The sequence below is a fragment of the Quercus suber genome, unplaced genomic scaffold (assembly GCF_002906115.3).
Source record: "Quercus suber isolate HL8 unplaced genomic scaffold, Cork oak 2.0 scaffold_237, whole genome shotgun sequence".
NCBI classification, from domain to species: domain Eukaryota; kingdom Viridiplantae; phylum Streptophyta; class Magnoliopsida; order Fagales; family Fagaceae; genus Quercus; species Quercus suber.
In genome coordinates, this window is record NW_027069694.1 from 794,718 (window position 1) to 819,275 (window position 24,558).

General features: G+C 34.1%; 3 protein-coding genes and 1 long non-coding RNA gene across 4 annotated transcripts; all 4 read left to right on the forward strand.

Moving 5' to 3' along the window:
* Nucleotides 1–1,798: 1,798 nt before the first annotated feature.
* Nucleotides 1,799–12,763, forward strand: LOC112032933 (protein DA1-related 1). Its single transcript, XM_065780506.1, has 12 exons — nt 1,799–2,047; nt 3,039–3,188; nt 3,411–3,501; nt 4,250–4,514; nt 5,933–6,053; nt 6,166–6,249; nt 6,925–7,044; nt 11,171–11,383; nt 11,475–11,537; nt 11,637–11,752; nt 11,851–11,909; nt 12,000–12,763. The coding sequence occupies exons 2-12, from the start codon at nt 3,072–3,074 to the stop codon at nt 12,338–12,340; spliced, it is 1,590 nt and encodes a 529-aa protein (XP_065636578.1). The 5' UTR covers nt 1,799–2,047; nt 3,039–3,071; the 3' UTR covers nt 12,341–12,763.
* On the forward strand, nt 7,222–8,797 carry LOC136070496 (protein DA1-related 1-like). The gene is made up of 5 exons (XM_065780505.1): nt 7,222–7,427; nt 7,519–7,581; nt 7,681–7,796; nt 7,895–7,953; nt 8,043–8,797. The coding sequence occupies exons 1-5, from the start codon at nt 7,287–7,289 to the stop codon at nt 8,381–8,383; spliced, it is 720 nt and encodes a 239-aa protein (XP_065636577.1). The 5' UTR covers nt 7,222–7,286; the 3' UTR covers nt 8,384–8,797.
* Nucleotides 12,764–17,488: 4,725 nt separating the features above from the next.
* Nucleotides 17,489–18,518, forward strand: LOC136070497 (uncharacterized). The gene is made up of 3 exons (XR_010631720.1): nt 17,489–18,124; nt 18,223–18,252; nt 18,384–18,518. It is a non-coding gene; the product is annotated as an uncharacterized LOC136070497 (long non-coding RNA).
* Nucleotides 18,519–19,340: 822 nt separating this feature from the next.
* LOC136070495 (protein DA1-related 1-like) lies at nt 19,341–21,252 on the forward strand. The gene is made up of 6 exons (XM_065780504.1): nt 19,341–19,477; nt 19,669–19,881; nt 19,974–20,036; nt 20,136–20,251; nt 20,350–20,408; nt 20,498–21,252. The coding sequence occupies exons 1-6, from the start codon at nt 19,409–19,411 to the stop codon at nt 20,836–20,838; spliced, it is 861 nt and encodes a 286-aa protein (XP_065636576.1). The 5' UTR covers nt 19,341–19,408; the 3' UTR covers nt 20,839–21,252.
* The last annotated feature ends 3,306 nt before the right edge of the window (nt 21,253–24,558 follow it).

A 24,558-nucleotide genomic window follows, 5' to 3' on the forward strand; every position in this document is an offset into this window, starting at 1 on the left:
ACATTAATCTATTATTAACACTAATTTTATTTATATCTTCCAATCACAACTTTCAATAAATTGTGAAAAAAAAAAAAAAGTGAGCAAATTACATTCCTAGACCTATTCTAATGGAAGCTAATTAAATAATCATTAAATGAGATTACGTCCACTGAAAGAAACTGAGTGGTTATGGTGCATGTGAAGAGTGTTTTAAATTATGCTTTGATACATCATCACCTAATTCCTTTAAATTTAAAAAAGAGATTGTTACCTCATCATATCACCAACCAATTATACAAAAAAAAAAATACAAAAACTACTTGGAGGAAAAAAAAAAAAAAAAAAAACATAACATGTGAACATAACATGACCCATTGACGTATGAAAAAAAATAAAAATAAAAACACTAAAGTGAAACAAAATTTTAACTTGAATTGAAGGAGCGAATTGATTACCCATACCGGAAAGCCAATCGTTGTGTGGATGCTTTGTCAAAGATTGGAAATTCTAGCGATGTTGCTTTTGTTTTATTTCAAACATCATCGCTTGTGATGGATAAGATTTTATCCCTGTCTAATCAATGCCATGCCTCTTTTCTATCCCCAAAAAAAAAAAAAAAAAACCTAAAATTAAAAATAGGAAAGAAGTAAATAAAGTGTTCATCCCTATTTTTTTTTTTTATTGAAAAGTTTATTTATTTTTTAATTGATTAAAAGTTAACAAAAATAAAATTGTACTTAGAAAATGAGGTTTTAAAAAGTTTAAAATAAGCAAAAAGGAAAAAGAAGGGGGAAAAACTGATCCAAAAACACTCAGGATTTGAACACTCTTTATTTATATTTATCTAAAAAACAAAAAATAGAAAAAAAATAAAAATAGAGAAGATTATTATTGCTAGAAATAAATTTTAACCAAAAAAAAAAAAGAATCAATAAATATATGTGCACAATCTATTCTATACAACAACATATTTGGTTTGTGAGTTTTACTAGTGGATAAAAAAAATTGAAAACTGTAGGGTGTTCATATTTTTATCAATCATAACTTTTTACCTTAGTCAATTGGAAAAGGATAGTGAAATATATTCTTCCTAATATTGCTTGAAAACATAAAACTTAAAATGGACTTTCAATCCTTTAAGTTTGGAGTTACTTCTAATTGGTGATTTTCAAAACTTGCAATTTACACTATCAACTATTAAAACAATGTAAATTTGCCCGTTATATTATGATCATCATAATAAAACTGCTTTTGGGTGAGTTAATGTTAAGATTTTAATGATGTTAAAGAAATGAGCACATTGATATTGTTGTAATACTAGAGATTTAATTTAGAAGCCATCCAAAATTAGAGGGTGTAAAGTGTTTTTTTTTCCTCCCAAAAATCTATCCCAAGAAAATTACATAAAAGCAGAGGTGGTTTGTTGAGTGTTCTTGGTTAAGCTACGTGTCACACTGCCATTGCGAGGTGAGCAAAGAGTCTGGCTGGGCTGGCGGGCTAAACAAACTCTCACGGTTTGAAATCTCACTTAGGAGTGTTTAATGTTGGTAAAGGCTAAAGAACACAAAATTGCACTCTCACTAGCGAACAACTTTACAACCTCTTTCCTCTCATGGCACTCTCTTTGTCAACCAGAAAATTTCAATGGGGTCTTTGACGTTTTGTGAGGTCGGTTGGGTAATGGGTAGCGGACAGGAGGACCCACAAGCAATAGAACAAGGTGTTAGAATTCAACTCAAATTCCACAAGGGCCACAAACTGTTCCTGATTCCATCTTTTTTTGGTGGGTTTTTAAGGAAGGTAAGATTGAACGGTTTGATCCAACTTCCCAAAACCACTTCAAAGTTTCAAACTTTTTAGCCTTTTCCTTTTGCCCTTTTAGCGTGTATTTGAGTAGGATCCAAGTAGTTTCCAAAACACTTTAATCTTTTTATTTATTTATTCATTCTTTCCCTGTGGGTTGAGTAAAGTTTTTATCTTTTATCTTCCTTACTCTTTTAATGATTGTTTAATGACTCTGTTAGAAACGGGTCAAGTGCTTTTGCAGGGCTAAAGGCAATTAAGGGTATGACATAGAATATCTTATGGGGTCCTATAATTCTTATTTGTTGAATATGCATTCGTGGGTATTGACTATTTTATCTGTTCTTGGATTGTTCAGATTCTGAAGCCTTTTTCAGGTGGTGCGTTTGTGAAACTTGTTGGCTTCAGTTTACTGTTACCTGTTATATTATTATTGTCTGCAAAATATCAAATTGGAAGATTCCAATTGCTTTGATTTTTTGTTTTTTTAATCGTGAATTGGATGTGGTTGGTGGATGGTTTTTTCACTTTTCATGGCTATATGGGTTTTTGATAGTATCTGGCTAAGTCCGTTGATTGCACATCATGTTGAAAATTTGAGGAATTGAAACTTTGTGGGCAAATTTATGTCTCTGGTGGGTGATTCAGAGTGATATTTCATAACTTGCTTTGAGTTTTTGATTGATGAGTGATAAAGTGTTCTGTTTGTATTTGGTTAAGATATTCTTAAATCGTCATGCTTATATATGCAAAGAGTTCCAATCCATAGGCTTATTAATCTCTTTGATATCTATTAAGATCTTTTGAAGAGTTTAGCTATGGTTTCTATTCCATACTAGTGAACTCTCTGCGAATGACTAGTTGTATGGTATTTCTCTCTTATATCCTTCCCTTGATATAGTTTCTTTAAATTTCATCTCCACTCTTTCTTAATTTCCCAATTGCTTGATGAAACTAATGCCTCAAACTCTGGTGGGTGTGTCCCATATTAAGACAAACTAATTGAATTTTGAGCTGTGGTTCTCTGCGTTGCTTGCTTGCTTTGAGATTGCCATTGTCTTCAACTTTGTTGCATATTGTATATTTTCACCTACGTAGTTGCTTGTCCATTTATTGATGAACTTCGCACATAATAACATAAAGAGAGGATCATATGAGTCATCTGCAGTTGTTAGAGATGTTTTTAAGTACCTATAATTTTCTTTCATGAACTGAAATATGGTCCCTAATTCAAATAAACAACTTGGGTGCAGGGAAGAGTTTGGCAACCTACCCGCTAACGGTGAATGATAGTTTGCATAATGGGGTGGTTGACCAAGGTTTTTAAAGGTTCTAACCATAGAGGCCAATATCATGGGACACATGGTGATGGCAGAAGTTGGGATGGGGCTCATGGCTCAGCGGTAGTGACAATTTCTTCCTTTTATACATACTTTCTTGTTGGTCCTACTCTTTTATAATATGATTAAGGTAACATTTTGTCTAACGGTAGCTGACTTGTAGTACAGAATGTACATATTGCAAAACTTTTAATGAAGAGGAGATTATGAAGTTTAGCATTCTTCATACTATATGCTAGCTTGTTTCTATTATTCTCCAGTGCTAATTGGTAAACATGTATGCAGGATGAATGGGCAGATATTGAGAAAGAAGAACTTGACTGTGCTATTGCAATTTCACTTTCAGAACAAGACCAAAAAGGGAAAAAAGTGATTGGTAAGTTGCATGGTTTGTAGACCTCGACCTTGAACATCATTCAATTGTCACCTGGGAAGGTTCTCACTTCTATTTAATAAGACCAATGACTCAATATTTTAGATACCTTACAATAAGCAGATTAAAATTTTTTTAATGCAAGTGTAATGGTATACATCAAATACTTGCTTTGTACACGTGAACTGTTTCTATATGACTTTGTGTAAGATCTTTATTTGATATCAGAGCGTTCTATTCATTCTTCTTAAATTGTGATGCGCTTTGCCAATAAATCACCGGAAAGTAAAGTTTTTGTTATTTCTACAAATTTTTGTGCTGATAATAGTAGTTATACGAATTTTTTAATTATGAAATCTGGGAGTGTCTTTTATCCAGTGTTTTTTTTTTATTTTTTTATTTTTTTTATTTTTTTAATGAAAAGAAATTTTGGTTGAACTCTTTTTCTCACTACCCTCTCTTTCTCCCCCACTCTTCATGTCGGGCCTCACATTTAACTGCTTAGCAAATGATATTACCCACATTCCTCTAATGTGCAAATGCTTTTGAAGTCGTTCAATGGGAATAAATGAATGCTCAAATAGCTCCTTGAAATCCATAATGAATGTTGACAGTCTTATTAAATTGTACTACAGAACTCAGATTTTGGATAAAGTCTATCTAGCTGATAATCTTTTTCAGATGCAAAAGTTACTTGTTTGGAAATAAATGATGGTCTGGAGTCTCATCTTTTATTTCTGATTATTCTTAGATGATGATTCTCAATCAGAGGAAGATGAATGTCTTGCTGGAGCTAAATCAGAGGAAGATGAAAGTCTTGCTGAAGCTAAATCCGAGGAAGATGAACATCTTCATGAAGTTAAATCTGAGGAAGAAGAACATGTTTCTAAAGCTCAATTAGAGGAAGATGAACAACTCGCAAAAGCTATTCAAGAAAGTTTGTTCTTGGATTCTCCTCCACATGACAATAGAAATATATTTCAACCTTATCCATTCTCCTTTCCATCTGGATACAGGTATATTTGTCATGATGCAATCTGTTGTGTATGACAATCCATATACTACTTAGTAATTTATCTAATCCTGACGATCCTACAAATCTAAAAAGTTAAATTTAATTGCCTCAACATGAGTGGAGATTGTTTTCCTGCAGGTTAGAGGCTAGCTTACCTATTGAATCAGAGTTGAGAAAACTAATTGAAGGCATATAAACATTTTTCTTAGTACTTTTCTTGCTTTTCTTTCTTCATCTTGTATACCAACTAACTAATTCAATTATCAAGTTGGTCAGCTCATACTTAACCAGCCATAGTTAAACATTTATTTTAGAAATAGTCAGAATGTTGAGATTTCTCCTTGCGTTAACCTGCTTAATACAAACACATATGAATTTCAAGCATTCTGAATGTTTAACAGTGTGCAAACTAGTTTGATAAGCGTCTGGAAAGAATGCTAAATCTAATTCTAAACCCTGCACTAATCTATTAATACTTGGCAAGAGAGCGAGATAGATAAAAGGTTGGATTTTGTATCTTGTTGAGGCTGTAACAGTTGGTGGTTTCTAGATATCTAATTTATTTCCAATGCTTATCACAGAGCAGAGCATGAAGGAATGCTAAAATGAAAGACAATATGATGTGTTTGTTCTTTGGCTTTTGGGAGTTTTATTCTTTCTCATTTTACCATGCATGGTCACATAAAGAATACGCTCATTTTGATGCGCAATGCACGTTTTACTTTAATTTGAAGTACTACTTTTAATTGTAATTAGAGGTTGTGCTGCATAACAACGAACTTTGATACCCAAATTTGATGCAGGAGCACCTAGGGTTGGCTGGAGTCATTTTATTCTTTCTCATTTTACCATGCATGGTCACATAATGAATACACAAATTTTGATGAGCAAAGCATCTTTTACTTTGATTTGAAGTACTTTAAATTGAAATAAGAGGATGTGATGCATAACAACGATCTTTGATACCTAAATTTGATGCAAGAGGAACTATTTTAGAGTTGATACTTGGTGATCTTGTGTTGAGCTGTGGAGCCCTAGATTGACCAACAATACAAAATATTTTAGAGATGCTAACAGTTATGCTGATGCTTATTACTTATTAGTCACTAATGGGTCCATAATTTGGTTTTAGATTAAATGGACAAAGAGAGATGTTAGATGAACATCTACCATTGGAGTAACAGAAAAACATAAGCATGTGATTTAAAATGTTTAAAATATGTTATTTTTGTAAGCAACTTATCTAGGAAAGAGAAGATTGCATTGATATCTTGTAAAATTTAAGCCATACATCTCTGTAGTAACTGGACATGACAATGTCTCTTAAAACTTAATGACTTCTTTATTTTATGTGAATTTGCTGCATTTTACAGAGGTCAAATGAAACATGACCTGTTTGTTGGACAAAATTGCTTGTAGGATCTGTGCTGGCTGCAACACTGAGATTGGCCATGGACGATTTTTGAGCTGCATGGGTGCCGTTTGGCATCCAGCATGTTTTCGTTGTCATGCTTGCAATCTACCCATTAATGATCATGAGGTGCAACTTATTTGAGTTAATTGAAACTTTTTTTGGAATTGGATGGTGAAAACTTTGAATCTTTGGTGGTTCATTGAGTATTATTGAGTGGAATATCTCCTTTCTGTGACAGTTTTCTATGTCAGGCAAGCGCCCTTATCACAAATCCTGCTATAAGGAGCAGCATCACCCAAGATGTGATGTTTGCAAGATTTTTGTAAGTGTACATCATGTTTTGTTATTTCCTCTAGTTGATTTTGTATACAATTGTAGAAGATAGCTATGTTTTGTTTTCTCTTTTCATATGTTTTCTAATACTCAAACATTATGTGCTTGCATAGTGATGGTTCATTAACAGAAACTTCAGGCTACTGTAACCTAATTATTACTCTTGTAATCTCATCAAACTATCACCTGAAACTAATATTGAAGGGGCCGTTTGAGGAGGATCATGCATTCTTTGTTGATAAAATACCTGTGCAAAATCATTAGGCCCCACATTCAATTATCTAGATGATAAGCAGAAATATACAGAAGTTAAATCATTTCATAAATAAGAAACATATGAAAATTATGAATGGTGCCCTACTGCTTTTAGTGTGAAATTTTCATAGCGGTAAGGATGTTGTTCCTACTATTCTAAGTGTGTTTAAATATGAAATTAGCAGATGATCTTTCTGCATATCCTAAATTGTCTGACAGGTTCTTGTAAGAAACCTTTTACAGAGTGAATTTTAAGATCCATGTAGCCACAGGTATATTACAGCATCCACTAATGCATGAGCATAAAATGAATGATATATTTGGAATTTTGGATTTCCTGTTCCTTTTGTGGCCTGTATCACAAATGGTTCCCTCGAATTTTTTCACTTATTTTTGTTCTTTTGTGCAGATCCCAACAAATTCAGCAGGTCTTATTGAGTATAGGGCACATCCTTTCTGGATGCAGAAGTACTGCCCCTCACATGAACATGACAGGACTCCTCGGTGTTGCAGCTGTGAAAGAATGGAGGTCAGTGATGCTAAAAATCACTTCTCTCTCTCTTTTCTTTGGAAGTGACAAAACATTAAAAAGCAAAAGGATATAAGTAAACACTGCCACTACCTGAAAACATGCTTCAGAAACACCTATGAGTAATTCCTTATGTCATTCATAATGCAAAACCTTCCAATCCATGCAGCCGAGGGGACACAAGATATCTGTTACTTGATGATGGTCGGAAGCTTTGTTTAGAGTGTCTAGACTCAGCGGTTATGGATACTTATGAATGCCAGCCTCTTTACCTTGAAATACAAGACTTCTATGAAGGTTTACATATGAAAGTGGAGCAGCAAGTTCCAATGCTCTTGGTTGAGAGACAAGCACTAAATGAGGCCATGGAGGGAGAAAAGAATGTAAATGCTAATGTTTTCGTACTTCATCTGTGTATTCTCATTTCTTGGTTTACGTTTAATGTTGATCTTTATTTTACTTTTATTGTGGTAGGGTCACCATCACATGCCTGAGACCAGAGGACTTTGCTTGTCAGAAGAACAGACGGTTACCACTGTAGGAACTACCTCCCTAGCCTTTGATTCTGCCGTTTTTCTTGTAATGATATCTGTATATTGGATCAGACATCTATAACTACTTCAACTATGTTACCAGATCTCAAGGAGGCCAAGGATGGCGAACAACCAATTTATAGACATGATAACTGAGCCACGTAGGTTGATCCGTAGGTGTGAAGTAACAGCAATTCTTGTTTTGTATGGCCTTCCTAGGTACTTCTTCTCATATTTGCACCTTAGACGCATCTATTGTTGTAAAATAGATACATGCTAAGAATTTTGTATATGATCCTAGACTTCTCCACATACAGGTTGTTGACTGGGTCAATCCTGGCTCACGAGATGATGCATGCGTGGCTCAGGCTTAAAGGTGTTTGTCTGTCTTCCTACCGTTCTCCTGTTGACATTATATGCGTTTAGATATGATTAGCCTGGAATTACTAATAGGATGTTTGACAGGTTACCCCAATCTTAGTCCAGAGGTTGAAGAGGGTATCTGCCAGGTCTTAGCTTATATGTGGTTGGATTCTGAGATCTATGCGGCATCTGCAAGCGATGTTGCTTCATCATCGTCCTCTTCATCACCTTCCTCATCCTCTTCGTCCTCTTCCTCATCATCAAAAAAGGGTAAACGATCTGACTTTGAGAAGGAACTTGGTAAGTTTTTCAAACACCAGATCGAGACAGATACATCAGAAGCTTATGGAGGTGGATTCAAGAAAGGAAATGGGGCAGTGAACAAATATGGCCTGAAGGCTACTCTTGACCATATTCGATTGACAGGAAGCTTTCCTTTATGATTTGTATTATTTTCCCTACAGGTAAAATTTAGGTATAGTTTTTTAGGAGGTGTATTTTAGGTTTCTTAATTGAATTCAAACACATGGTTACGTTAAATTTAATTGCTATTGGGCAAAATAACACTATTTGTGTTGTATTGGTCAATGTAGTCGTGTTTGAATTTAATTGGGGGACTTAAGGTACACCACTTACGAAATTGTACCTAAATTTTATTCAATACCCACTTGCTTCAATGCCTTCATAGCCTTATATCATACTTAGTTCAATAGGACCAAACCAAAGTATGAATTCAGTAGACAAAATAAACGATAGAAATGCTCCTTCCTGTGTGCAATTGTTGTAATATCCCCCTGACCTCATAATGATATTACATTATACTTATATATATAAACAATGAATACCACAATTACACATTTTTCTTTTGTTTCTGATTCTGACATTGTTCTACTGTGGTTAATAGGTTTTTTTAAAAAAAAAAACCTTTTCACTAGGAGTCATATCACGAAAATAAACTTCATTGACAGATATCAACTTTGATAATATACTTAAATCAAATGAGCCTAATGAGGTGCACCACCTTGAGAAGTAGGTAGCTTCCTAGCATAAGCCATGGTGTGCAACCCAAGTGATAACTTATCAAAAACGAATTATTTCATAGCTCACTTGGAACTGTGGTACATTTCAATCTTCTTTTTCATTGGTATAAAGACTATTCTACACTTTCGTATTGGTTGGCTTTGTTAGTTTATTACTTTCCGACTATTAGTGATTGCATTGTGGTTAAGTACATAAGATAGCGGTGAATGTGAAATGGATAAAATAATGTTGTTTGTACCGAATCCATGAAGTGAGTTTTCTTATCTAGCCTTCATTTTCTCCCATATTATTTAGGCTTTTAATGAAAAATAGTCAAAATACGTGTCCATGAACTAAGATTATTTATCTACCCTCATGTCCTCTCCTTTTATTTGAACTTTCAATGAAAAACAGTAACAAAAAGTTGATTTTTCGCACTTTAAGTGTTTAATTTTTTGCTGAAAGTGTGCTAAAGCATATTTTTATCTTGAAATTTTTTGAAAAAGTGAGAAAAAAGGGGAAAAAGTGAGGTTTTTAAAAGTTGTACATAATAGCTGAAGCTGATGCCAAACATATTCTAATATGCTTTAGTTTTTTGTTTTTTTATTTTTTATTTTCAGAAACTAATATACAGAAGTTAATTATTCAAAATTGAAAATTTAATATCGGAATTGACATTAAAATCAGTCTGAGAATTATGGGATTAAGGATTGTTCTGCACCTAGAAATTTGTAACTTTCACAATCAATTGTTTCCAAGTGATCGATATCATCATGGTCAACATATTGTTTGATTTCCTTTATAAGAAAGACTACGGATTGAATCCCTTTCCCTCACTTGTTGTAACATTTTGAATTTTTTTTTTCTTAAAAAAAAAAAAAAAAACCTACATAAGGTAGTGGTGGATGCAATATGGATTTTTATTTTTATTTTTTATTTTGGGTGCTTTCAAGCATGGTATTATAAAAAAAAAAAAAAACTATAGTATGATTTCCTCAACCTAGTCCATGTGAACTTTTTACTTTTACAAAGTTTGATTTCTCACAGCCATATTATGCAATAAATTAATTATTCAAATCAAATCTCCTATGATCAAATTTCATATTTAGAAAAAAATAAATTAAAGAGAAACAAATCTTTATTAAACTTCTTACCAACCAGTAATTACCTAAAGATAAGAGAATATTAATTTAATACAAAATTATTTTGCATAGGTCAATGAAAATAGATATTATTACATTTAATTAAGAAAAAAAGAAAAAAAAAGCATGATATAAAATAAGTTTGGCTCTTCATATTAATATTAAAGTTCTTTTATATATATAAAAAAAAAAAATGGAAGTAGTTAAATACTTAAATAGTCCCATTTTATTTGAAAACAAGACCTATTCCTCTTGATTTTGGCTAGAATTTTGCGTAAAGAGCCCATAGCATTCTAGCAAGCAGCCAAGCACCACACCACGAACCATTTGGCCCTGACAACCTGCGTAGCTGGGTTGATAGTATATTTGCCATTGCACACCAGGTGTTTGATATTTTGACTCTGTGAATGTGACTTGGTGTCTAGGAAGCACTAACACAGATATCAGTACGAAACAATTAGACGAGTAATTTCAAAAAAATTATAACATGAGACGGCGGGGCGGGTACAACATGATTGCGGCTCAAAATGAAGTTTTCGTGCTTCCTATACTCATATGGAATTGGGACAGTCTTCAATCTTCTTTCATGGGTTTACAGATTGTNTACAGGGTGAATTTTAAGAGCCATGTAGCCACGGGTATATTACAGCATCGGCTAGTGCATGAGCATAAAATGAATGATATATTTGGAATTTTGGATTTCCGTGTTCCTTTTGTGGCCTGTATCACAAATGGTTCCCTCGAATTTTTTCACTTATTTTTGTTCTTTTTGTGCAGATCCCAACAAATTCAGCAGGTCTTATTGAGTATAGGGCACATCCTTTCTGGATGCAGAAGTACTGCCCCTCACATGAACATGACAGGACTCCTCGGTGTTGCAGCTGTGAAAGAATGGAGGTCAGTGATGCTAAAAATCATCTCTCTCTCTTTTCTTTGGAAGTGACAAAACATTAAGAAAAGCAAAAGGATATAAGTAAACACTACCACTACCTGGAAAACATGCTTCAGAAACACCTATGAGTAATTTCCTTATGTCATTCATAATGCAAAACCTTCCAATCCATGCAGCCGAGGGACACAAGATATCTGTTACTTGATGATGGTCGGAAGCTTTGTTTAGAGTGTCTAGACTCAGCGGTTATGGATACTTATGAATGCCAGCCTCTTTACCTTGAAATACAAGACTTCTATGAAGGTTTACATATGAAAGTGGAGCAGCAAGTTCCAATGCTCTTGGTTGAGAGACAAGCACTAAATGAGGCCATGGAGGGAGAAAAGAATGTAAATGCTAATGTTTTCGTACTTCATCTGTGTATTCTCATTTCTTGGTTTACGTTTAATGTTGATCTTTATTTTACTTTTATTGTGGTAGGGTCACCATCACATGCCTGAGACCAGAGGACTTTGCTTGTCAGAAGAACAGACGGTTACCACTGTAGGAACTACCTCCCTAGCCTTTGATTCTGCCGTTTTTCTTGTAATGATATCTGTATATTGGATCAGACATCTATAACTACTTCAACTATGTTACCAGATCTCAAGGAGGCCAAGGATGGCGAACAACCAATTTATAGACATGATCACTGAGCCACGTAGGTTGATCCGTAGGTGTGAAGTAACAGCAATTCTTGTTTTGTATGGCCTTCCTAGGTACTTCTTCTCATATTTGCACCTTAGACGCATCTATTGTTGTAAAATAGATACATGCTCAGAATTTTGTATATGATCCTAGACTTCTCTACATACAGGTTGTTGACTGGGTCAATCCTGGCTCACGAGATGATGCATGCGTGGCTCAGGCTTAAAGGTGTTTGTCTGTCTTCCTACCGTTCTCCTGTTGACATTATATGCGTTTTAGATATGGTTAGCCTGGAATTACTAATAGGATGTTTGACAGGTTACCCCAATCTTAGTCCAGAGGTTGAAGAGGGTATCTGCCAGGTCTTAGCTCATATGTGGTTGGATTCTGAGATCTATGCGGCATCCGCAAGCGATGTTGCTTCATCATCATCCTCTTCATCACCTTCCTCATCCTCTTCGTCCTCTTCCTCATCATCAAAAAAGGGTAAACGGTCTGACTTTGAGAAGGAACTTGGTAAGTTTTTCAAACACCAGATCGAGACAGATACATCAGAAGCTTATGGAGGTGGATTCAAGAAAGGAAATGGGGCAGTGCTCAAATATGGCCTGAAGGCTACTCTTGACCATATTCGATTGACAGGAAGCTTTCCTTTATGATTTGTATTATTTTCCCTACAGGTAAAATTTAGGTATAGTGTTTTAGGTGGTGTGTTTTAGGTTTCTTAATTGAATTCAAACACATGGTTACGTTAAATTTAATTGTCATTGGGCAAAATAACACTATTTGTGTTGTGTTGGTCAATGTAGTTGTGTTTGAATTTAATTGGGGGACTTAAGGTACACCACTTACGAAATTGTACCTAAATTTTATTCAATACCCACTTGCTTCAATGCCTTCATAGCCTTATATCATACTTTGTTCAATAGGACCAAACCAAAGTTTGAATTCAGGAGACAAAATAAACGATAGAAATGCTCCTTCCCGTGTGCAATTGTTGTAATATCCCCCTGACCTCATAATGATACTACATTATACTTATATATAGAAACAGTGAATACCACAATTACACATTTTTCTTCTGTTTCTGATTCTGACATTGTTCTACAGTGGTTAATAGGTTTTTTTTTTTTTAAAAACCTTTTCACTAGGAGTCATATCACGAAAATAAACTTCATTGACAGACATCAACTTTGATAATATACTTAAATCAAATGAGCCTAATGAGGTGCACCACCTTGAGAAGTAGGTAGCTTCCTGGCATAAGCCATGGTGTGCAACCCAAGTGATAACTTATCAAAAACGAATTATTTCATAGCTCACATGGAACTGTGGTACATTTCAAACTTCTTCTTCTTCATTGGTATAAAGACTATTCTACACTTTGGTATTGGTTGGCTTTCGTAGTTTATTTCTTTCTGACTATTAGTGATTGCATTGTGGTTTAAGTACATAAGGGGTCCGGTTGGATAACACTTATTGTTGCTGAAAGTTGCTAAAAACTGATTGTTGCTGAAAACACTGTAGCAAAATAATTTTTAAATGTGTGAATAGTACTGTGGGACCCACTTTTAATATTAAATATTGCGTGAATAGTGCATGAACAGTGCATGCACAGTGTTTTTTTTCTCCCAAAAGTCAATAAGTCCAGCTAAAAAAAAAAAAAAAAAAAAAAAAACAGAAAACGCAACGCCACTTTAAGTGAAAAGTAGTGCTATCCAAACCGGGTCAAGATAGCGGTGAATGTGAAATGGATAAAATAATGTTGTCTGTACCCAGTCCATGAAGTGAGTTTTCTTATCTACCCTTCATTTTCTCCCATATTATTTAGGCTTTTTATGAAAAATGGTCAAAATACGTGCCCATGAATTGAGATTATTTATCTACCCTCATGTCCTCCCCTTTTATTTGAACTTTTAATGAAAAACAATAACAAAAAAGTTGATTTTTCACACTTAAGTGTATAGTTTTTGGCTGAAAGTATGCTAAAGCATATTTGTATCTTTAAAAAAAATTGAAAAAGTGAAAAAAGACGGGAAAAAGTAAGGTTTTAAAAAGTTGTACATAATAGTTGAAGCTGATGCCAAATACATTTTAATATGCATAATCTTTTTTTTCTTCAGAAACTAATATACAGAAGTTAATTATTTAAAATTGAAAGTTTAATATCGGAATTGACATTCAAATCAGTTTGAGAATTATGGGATTAAGGATTGTTTTGCACCTAGGAATTTGTAACTTTCACAATCAATTGTTTCCAAGTGATTGATATCATCATGGTCAACATATTGTTTGATTTCCTTTATAAGAAGACTAAGGATTGAATCCCTTTCCCTCACTTGTTGTAACATTTTGAAATTTTTTTTCTTCAAAAAAAAAAAAAAAACCTACATAAGGTAGTGGTGGATGCAATATGGATTTTTATTTTTATTTTTTTATTTTGGGTGCTTTCAAGCATGGTATTATAAAAAAACAAAAAGTATAGTATGATTTCCTCAACCTACTCCATGTGAACTTTTTACTTTAACAAAGTTTGATTTATCACACCCATATTATGCAATAAATTAGTTGTTCAAATCAAATCTCCTATGATCAAATTTCATATTTAGAAAAAAATAAATTAAAGAGAAACAAATCTTTATTAAACTTCTTACCAACCAGTAATTACTAAAAGATAAGAGAATATTAATTTAATACAAAATTATTTTGCATAGGTCAATGAAAATAGATATTATTACATTTAATTAAGAAAAAAAGAAAAAAAAAAGCATGATATAAAATAGGGATAATTACACTTTACTTACCTGTGGTTTGCCTCTAATTCGATGTGCTTACCCGTGGTTTCAATTTTGGCACTTTGCCCACCAGTGATTCTCACCGTTACTGTGCTATAACCCACCTCTCTACTTTCCGTTACTCTAACACAGAAAATGTAAAAAGCAAAACCCCAAATGGATCAAAACACTCTCACTCAAATCTTGAACATGAAGAACATGAAGACACATACCCAAAAATTTGACAATCACATTCTTACACACTCCCTTTAATCATAGGAAAATGAATCTCTCAACAGCACCCTATATAAAACCAACGAAACCATAGATCCACACACCCAGTCCAAACCCATCACCATTAGTCACTGAGTGAGTGAGAGAGAGAAAATGAAGAAGACAGGGAAGAGCTACAAGCCCAATGGAAAATCAGAGGAGAGAAAAGATCGGAAATCAAGACGGGCATGAATGGATCGCCAAGGAAGAGGGGTCACGGAGGGAAGTTCACTTGGGTTGGTGATGGCTCCTCTCAGCCTGAGATTGGGTTCGAATTTGGAGGAGTTTTTGATGTTAAGGACCCCAACTTTGAAGACCCAGATTAGACCTTCACTGTCTGATGATTATGATAATCATGTGTTTGTCTGTCTTTTATTTTTACTAGATCATGAGACTTATGAGATGTAAATATTTCGTTTGAATAAAAATATTTCCAGGCATTTTGTACAGTTCTAGTGTACTTTTAAAAAAGAAATAAGAATTGATGAAGCTATAACATAATCATATGATGCTTGGACTGTTCTGATAGGTTATTTCGTCAACACAGATTTATACTAGTTTAGATCACATGATTGCATAACATAGTTTGCTAAAATAAAATTGAAATTGGGGTAACGTTGCTATGGCCCCTTTGTATCAAAATTGAAAAAATCTATAATTTTTCAAATTTTTGGGTATGTTCTTCATGTTCAAGATTTGAGTGAGAGTGTTTTGATCCGTTTGGGGTTTTGTTTTTTATATTTTCTGTGTTAGAGTAACGGAAAGTAGAGAAGTGGGTTACGACACAGTAACAGTGAGAATCACATGTGGGTAAAGTGTTAAAATTGAAACCATGCGTAAGCACATCGAATTAGAGGCAAACCACAAGTAGGTAAAGTATAATTATCCCTATAAAATAGGTTTGGCTCTTTATATTAATATTAAAGTTCTTTTATTTTTTTTTAAAAATGGAAGTAGTTAAATACTTAAATAGTCCCATTTTATTTGAAAACAAGACCTATTCCTCTTGATTTTGGCGGGAATTTTGCGTAAATAGCCCATAGCATTCTAGCAAGCAGCCAAGCACCACACCACGAACCATTTGGCCCTGACAACCTGCGTAGCTGGGTTGATAGTCTATTTGCCATTGCACACCAGGTGTTTGATATTTTGGCTCTGTGAATGTGAGTTGGTGTCTAGCAACCACGAACACAGATATCAATACGACACAATAAGATGAATAATTTCTAAAAAATTATAACTTGGGACGGCAGGACGGGTACGACATGATTGCGGCACCTCAAAATGAAGCTTTCGTGCTTCCTATACTCATATGGAATTGGGACAGATTTCAATCTTCTTTCATGGGTTTAAAGATTGTTCTACACCTTGGTATTGGTTATTTGGTTGGCTTTTGTAGTCAGTAATTCCAGATCATTTCAGTGATTCCATCGTGGTGAAGTACATTAGCTAGCAGTGAATATGAAATGGATAAAATAAGGTTGGTTGTCTTTAGGTATAGGTTGATGGATTTGGATTATCTCCATTGTACTTGATAATTATTCAAAGTTATGTCCTCCCCTTTTATTTAAACTTCTAATGAAAAACCGTAACAAAAAGTTTGATTTGTAACACATTTAGATGCATGATTTAAACAAAAAAAAAAAATTAATTGATAGATAAAATATAATTTCAACTTATGGTCTTTGCACCATGATAATTGTTCTTTATCATCAGGCTAAAACTCTGTTAATGGTTGTCTAAGATAATTTATATTACTTGTAAACTATTCATTGAACATTATATGTGTAGTATACCTTCTTATTGCACACACACAACACTAAGACTGCATTCATTAATACAAAATGCACATTTGATTTTTCTCAATCAGTGTGTGGATGACTAAATCTCTTAGTTTGAAATAAATTAAACAAGTAAAATATTTTTACAAATGCGAATTTATATTGATGAATGTGTGGTACAATTCTCTATGATTATAAAAGAGTAATCATCTGATTCGATCTCTTTGATAGATTTGTTGATTGAAATTATGGTAATGCGATTTTGACTTGAACACCAAATATCCTTCAATTTGGCTAAAGGATGGATCAAAGACCCTTGAAATAGAATTACAATGAATCTTTGGCTATGAGCTTGTTAGAAATTCTTTGTTCTTCTTATTCTTCGTGTTTTTCATGCATTCTTCATCTTCAAAGGTTTGTGGTGGAAGTTTTTCGATGTTTTGGAGGCTTGAATTTGCAAAGTTTCGCTAATTGATGGTTTGTTGAGATTTTTAGAGGCTTTTGAGCTTGATTCCAGAGAATTTTGAGATCTAGGAAGATGATTTAGATGATTTCTCTTCGAATGTTCTTCGTATTAGAAGTTGAAGTTCTTGAAGGCTTCAAGGCTTGATTCTAGTAGGGTTTTTGTAAATCTTCTTTGATACTACTTGTGCTCTTTGGTCTCTTGGTGTGTTGGTGGTGTGTGTAGAAATGCTTTAGGAAGACTTCTATTCTATTTATAAGAGTTGGGAAACGGGTGAGCGACATGTGGCGAAGTTCGATTGGTGACATGTGTCACAGTTTGAGTGGAGGAGTTTTAAGACTTTTTCTCTAAGACACGTGGCATCTTTTGATTGGTTGAAATGTTTTGATTTTCAAGATCACACATGTCAGTACCCGATTGGACTACTTATGTTATTGTTTACACGGGCCGTGTTGTTTATATCATTGCATACATGCACCGATGTGTAATTGATTTTTGCATACATTTTATGTCCCTAAATCAATGACACTTGACAAATTTATGATGATTTTTGAACAGTTATAGCAAAACTTATAAGTAGCCGTACATGCTTTAATTTGTAGATTTGGTAGCATGAACGGAATTTTCCCTCTCTCCACAGTGCAAGATGGTATCATATAATTAAGAATTCCCATCCCTTCAATGGTTTCCGTTGCAGAACAAAGGTTTCCAGGTGAAGAGCTATCATAAAGTTTTGAAGGGTGGCATAGATTTTCCTTGAGAGATGTATATGGAAAGTCAGGATCATCACTGTAGCATAATTTTTCAATTATCAAAATTCTATTCCAATTACCTACTTAAAAGCAGAGGTGGTGGTTCAGTGTTCTTGGTTAAGCTACGTGGCACACTGCCATTGCTAGGTGAACAAATGGTCTGGCGGGCCAAATGAACTCTCACAGTTTCACAACCTCTCTCCCCTTTTATGCAACCTTTTTTGTCAACCAGAAAGTTTCAATGGGGGGTTTTTGACGTTTAGTGAGGTGGGGTGGGTACTGGGAAATGAGTAGAGGAGAGGACCCACAAGCAAAAGAAGAAAGTGTTAGAACTTAGAATTCAATACAAAATCCACAAGGGGCCACAAGATTCCATCTTTTTGGTGGGGTTTTAAGGAAGGTAAGACTGAACGGTTTGATCAAGTTCCCAGAAACCTCTTCAAAGTTTCCAACTTTTGGCTTATTTCCCTATTACCCTTTTATCCTGTATTTGTGTAGGATCCAAGCAGTTTCCAAAACACTTTATAGGTCACACTAATCTTTTATTTATTTATTTTTTTCCCTTTGGGATGAGTAAAGTTTTTCTGTTTTGTCTTCCTTCTTCTTTTAATGATTATGTGATGACTTTGTTAGCAAAGGGTCAAGTGCTTTTTTTGCAGGGCTAAAGGCAAATAAGGGCATGAGGGGGAATATTCTATGGTGTCCATTAATTCTTCTTTGGTGACTATGCATTCATGGGTATTGGGTATCTTAACTGATCTGGGATTCATCAGATTCTAAAGCCTCTTTTTTTCAGGTGCGATTCTGAAAGTGTTATCTTTGGCTTCATTTTACTGTTACCTCTTATATCATTATTGCCTGAAAATATCAAGTTGCAAGATTCCACTTGTTTTGATTTTTTTTTTTTTAATCATGAATTGGATGTGGTTGGTGGAGGGTATTTTCATAGATACTGATTTTGCTAGTATCTGGCTAAGGTCATTGATTTCGCATCTTATTGAAAATTTGAGGAATTGAAATGATGTGGGCAAATTTATGTCTCTGGTGGGTCATTCAGAGTGTTTTTTCATTACTTGCTCTGAGTTTTTGATTGATGAGGGATAAAGTCATTTGTTTATATTGGATTAATATATTCTTAAGTTGTCATGCTTATACATGCAAAGAGTTTGGTTTATTAGTCTCTTTGATATCTATTAGATATTTGGAATTTAGCTATGGTTTTTATTACATGCTAGTGAACTCTCTGAGAATGACTAGTTGTATAATATTTCTCTCTTACATCGTTTTTATTTATTTATTATTTTTATAATTTCTTTAAATTTCATCTCAATTCTTTCTTAAGTTCCCAATTGCTTGATAAAACTAATGCCTAAAATTCTGGAGGGTGTGTCCCATATAAAGACACTAATTCTGGAGGGTGTGGTTCGGTATATGTTTTCCAATCTCTGTGTTGTTTCTTGCTTTGAGATTGCCATTATCTTCAACTTTGTTGCATATTATGTATTTTCACCTGCATGCATGAGCATAAAATGAATGATATATTTGGAATTTTGGATTTGCCTGTTCCTTTTGTGGCCTGTATCACAAATGGTTCCCTTGAATTTTTTCACTTATTTTTGTTCTTTTTGTGCAGATCCCAACAAATTCAGCAGGTCTTATTGAGTATAGGGCACATCCTTTCTGGATGCAGAAGTACTGCCCCTCACATGAACATGACAGGACTCCTCGGTGTTGCAGCTGTGAAAGAATGGAGGTCAGTGATGCTAAAAATCATCTCTCTCTCTCTCTCTCTCTCTCTCTCTCTTTTCTTTGGAAGTGACAAAACATTAAGAAAAGCAAAAGGATATAAGTAAACACTGCCACTACCTGGAAAACATGCTTCAGAAACACCTATGAGTAATTTCCTTATGTCATTCATAATGCAAAACCTTCCAATCCATGCAGCCGAGGGACACGAGATATCTGTTACTTGATGATGGTCGGAAGCTTTGTTTAGAGTGTCTAGACTCAGCGATTATGGATACTTATGAATGCCAGCCTCTTTACCTTGAAATACAAGACTTCTACGAAGGTTTGCATATGAAAGTGGAGCAGCAAGTTCCAATGCTCTTGGTTGAGAGACAAGCACTAAATGAGGCCATGGAGGGAGAAAAGAATGTAAATGCTAATGTTTTCGTACTTCATCTGTGTATTCTCATTTCTTGGTTTACGTTTAATGTTGATCTTTATTTTATTTTTTATTGTGGTAGGGTCACCATCACATGCCTGAGACCAGAGGACTTTGCTTGTCAGAAGAACAGACGGTTACCACTGTAGGAACTACCTCCCTAGCCTTTGATTCTGCCGTTTTTGTTGTAATGATATCTGTATATTGGATCAGACATCTATAACTACTTCAACTATGTTACCAGATCTCAAGGAGGCCAAGGATGGCGGACAACCAATTTATAGACATGATAACTGAGCCACGTAGGTTGATCCGTAGGTGTGAAGTAACAGCAATTCTTGTTTTGTATGGCCTTCCTAGGTACTTCTTCTCATATTTGCACCTTAGACGCATCTATTGTTGTAAAATAGATACATGCTAAGAATTTTGTATATGATCCTAGACTTCTCCACATACAGGTTGTTGACTGGGTCAATCCTGGCTCACGAGATGATGCATGCGTGGCTCAGGCTTAAAGGTGTTTGTCTGTCTTCCTACCGTTCTCCTGTTGACATTATATGCGTTTAGATATGATTAGCCTGGAATTACTAATAGGATGTTTGACAGGTTACCCCAATCTTAGTCCAGAGGTTGAAGAGGGTATCTGCCAGGTCTTAGCTTATATGTGGTTGGATTCTGAGATCTATGCGGCATCTGCAAGCGATGTTGCTTCATCATCGTCCTCTTCATCACCTTCCTCATCCTCTTCGTCCTCTTCCTCATCATCAAAAAAGGGTAAACGATCTGACTTTGAGAAGGAACTTGGTAAGTTTTTCAAACACCAGATCGAGACAGATACATCAGAAGCTTATGGAGGTGGATTCAAGAAAGGAAATGGGGCAGTGAACAAATATGGCCTGAAGGCTACTCTTGACCATATTCGATTGACAGGAAGCTTTCCTTTATGATTTGTATTATTTTCCCTACAGGTAAAATTTAGGTATAGTTTTTTAGGAGGTGTATTTTAGGTTTCTTAATTGAATTCAAACACATGGTTACGTTAAATTTAATTGCTATTGGGCAAAATAACACTATTTGTGTTGTATTGGTCAATGTAGTCGTGTTTGAATTTAATTGGGGGACTTAAGGTACACCACTTACGAAATTGTACCTAAATTTTATTCAATACCCACTTGCTTCAATGCCTTCATAGCCTTATATCATACTTAGTTCAATAGGACCAAACCAAAGTATGAATTCAGTAGACAAAATAAACGATAGAAATGCTCCTTCCTGTGTGCAATTGTTGTAATATCCCCCTGACCTCATAATGATATTACATTATACTTATATATATAAACAATGAATACCACAATTACACATTTTTCTTTTGTTTCTGATTCTGACATTGTTCTACTGTGGTTAATAGGTTTTTTTAAAAAAAAAAACCTTTTCACTAGGAGTCATATCACGAAAATAAACTTCATTGACAGATATCAACTTTGATAATATACTTAAATCAAATGAGCCTAATGAGGTGCACCACCTTGAGAAGTAGGTAGCTTCCTAGCATAAGCCATGGTGTGCAACCCAAGTGATAACTTATCAAAAACGAATTATTTCATAGCTCACTTGGAACTGTGGTACATTTCAATCTTCTTTTTCATTGGTATAAAGACTATTCTACACTTTCGTATTGGTTGGCTTTGTTAGTTTATTACTTTCCGACTATTAGTGATTGCATTGTGGTTAAGTACATAAGATAGCGGTGAATGTGAAATGGATAAAATAATGTTGTTTGTACCGAATCCATGAAGTGAGTTTTCTTATCTAGCCTTCATTTTCTCCCATATTATTTAGGCTTTTAATGAAAAATAGTCAAAATACGTGTCCATGAACTAAGATTATTTATCTACCCTCATGTCCTCTCCTTTTATTTGAACTTTCAATGAAAAACAGTAACAAAAAGTTGATTTTTCGCACTTTAAGTGTTTAATTTTTTGCTGAAAGTGTGCTAAAGCATATTTTTATCTTGAAATTTTTTGAAAAAGTGAGAAAAAAGGGGAAAAAGTGAGGTTTTTAAAAGTTGTACATAATAGCTGAAGCTGATGCCAAACATATTCTAATATGCTTTAGTTTTTTGTTTTTTTATTTTTTATTTTCAGAAACTAATATACAGAAGTTAATTATTCAAAATTGAAAATTTAATATCGGAATTGACATTAAAATCAGTCTGAGAATTATGGGATTAAGGATTGTTCTGCACCTAGAAATTTGTAACTTTCACAATCAATTGTTTCCAAGTGATCGATATCATCATGGTCAACATATTGTTTGATTTCCTTTATAAGAAAGACTACGGATTGAATCCCTTTCCCTCACTTGTTGTAACATTTTGAATTTTTTTTTTCTTAAAAAAAAAAAAAAAAACCTACATAAGGTAGTGGTGGATGCAATATGGATTTTTATTTTTATTTTTTATTTTGGGTGCTTTCAAGCATGGTATTATAAAAAAAAAAAAAAACTATAGTATGATTTCCTCAACCTAGTCCATGTGAACTTTTTACTTTTACAAAGTTTGATTTCTCACAGCCATATTATGCAATAAATTAATTATTCAAATCAAATCTCCTATGATCAAATTTCATATTTAGAAAAAAATAAATTAAAGAGAAACAAATCTTTATTAAACTTCTTACCAACCAGTAATTACCTAAAGATAAGAGAATATTAATTTAATACAAAATTATTTTGCATAGGTCAATGAAAATAGATATTATTACATTTAATTAAGAAAAAAAGAAAAAAAAAGCATGATATAAAATAAGTTTGGCTCTTCATATTAATATTAAAGTTCTTTTATATATATAAAAAAAAAAAATGGAAGTAGTTAAATACTTAAATAGTCCCATTTTATTTGAAAACAAGACCTATTCCTCTTGATTTTGGCTAGAATTTTGCGTAAAGAGCCCATAGCATTCTAGCAAGCAGCCAAGCACCACACCACGAACCATTTGGCCCTGACAACCTGCGTAGCTGGGTTGATAGTATATTTGCCATTGCACACCAGGTGTTTGATATTTTGACTCTGTGAATGTGACTTGGTGTCTAGGAAGCACTAACACAGATATCAGTACGAAACAATTAGACGAGTAATTTCAAAAAAATTATAACATGAGACGGCGGGGCGGGTACAACATGATTGCGGCTCAAAATGAAGTTTTCGTGCTTCCTATACTCATATGGAATTGGGACAGTCTTCAATCTTCTTTCATGGGTTTACAGATTGTTCTACACCTTGGTATTGGTTATTTGGTTGGCTTTTGTAGCTAGTAATTCCAGACCATTTTAGTGATTGCATCGTGGTGAAGTACATTAGCTAGCAGTGAACATGAAATGGATAAAATAAGGTTGGTTGTGTCTTTAGGTATAGTTTGATGGGTTTGGATCATCTCCATTTTAATTGACTAAATCTAAGGTCTAGATTTTGCCAACTTATTAACTCTAGTCGATTTTTTAACCATAGTTCGAGTATGACCCCCAAAAACCAATCCATGAAGTGAGTTTTCTTACCTCTCATTTTCTCCATTTTTCAAGCCTTTAATAGAAAATAGACGGTCCAGGAACTGAGATTTCTTATCTACCCTTATTTAAACTTCTAATGAAAAACCGTAACAAAAAGTTTGATTTGTAACACATTTAGATGCATGATTAAAAGAAAATTTTAATTAATTGATAGATAAAATATAATTTCAACTTATGGTCTTTGCACCATGATGATTGTTCTTTATCATCAGGCTAAAACTCTGTTGATGGTTGTCTAAGATAATTTATATTACTTGTAAACTATTTGCTGAGCATTATATGTGTAGTATACCTTCTTATTGCACACACTTCTTATTGCACACACACAACACTAAGACTGCATTCACTAATACAAAATGCACATTTGATTTTTCTCAATCAGTGTGTGGACAACTAAATTTCTTAGTTCGAAATAAATCAAACAAGTAAAATAGTTTCACAAATGCGAATTTATATTGATGAATGCGTGGTATAATTCTCTGTGATTACAAAAGAGTAATCCTCTGATTCGATCTTCTTGAAATACTTGTTGATTGGAATTGTGGTAATATGATTTTGACTTGAACACCAAATATCATTCAATTTGGCTTAAGGATGGATCGAAGACCCTTGAAACAGAATTACAATGAATCTCTAGCTATGAGCTTATTAGAAATTTTTTGTTTTTTGTAGTCTTCGTATTTTTCTTGTTTTTCGTGCGTTCTTCGTCTTTGAAGATTTGTGGTGGAAGTTCTTCGGTGCTTTGGAGGCTTGAATCCGTAGAGTTTTGTGATGGAAGTTCTTCGGTGCTTTGGAGGCTTGAATCCGTAGAGTTTTACCAATTTGCGGTTTGTTGAGGTTTCTAGAGGCTTATGAGCTTGATTCCAGTGAATTTTGAAATCTAGGAAGATGATTTGGATGATTTCTCTTTAAATGTTCTTCGTATTTGAAGTTGAAGTTCTTAAAGTTCTTGGAGGTTTCAGGGCTTGATTCCAGCAGAGTTTTTGTACTTCTAAATTTTCTTTGATGCTACTTGTGCTCTAGATGTTTTGGTCTCTTGGTGTGTGTGTAGAAATGCCTTAAGAAGGCTTCTATTCTATTTATAGAAGTTTGAGAGTGGGTAA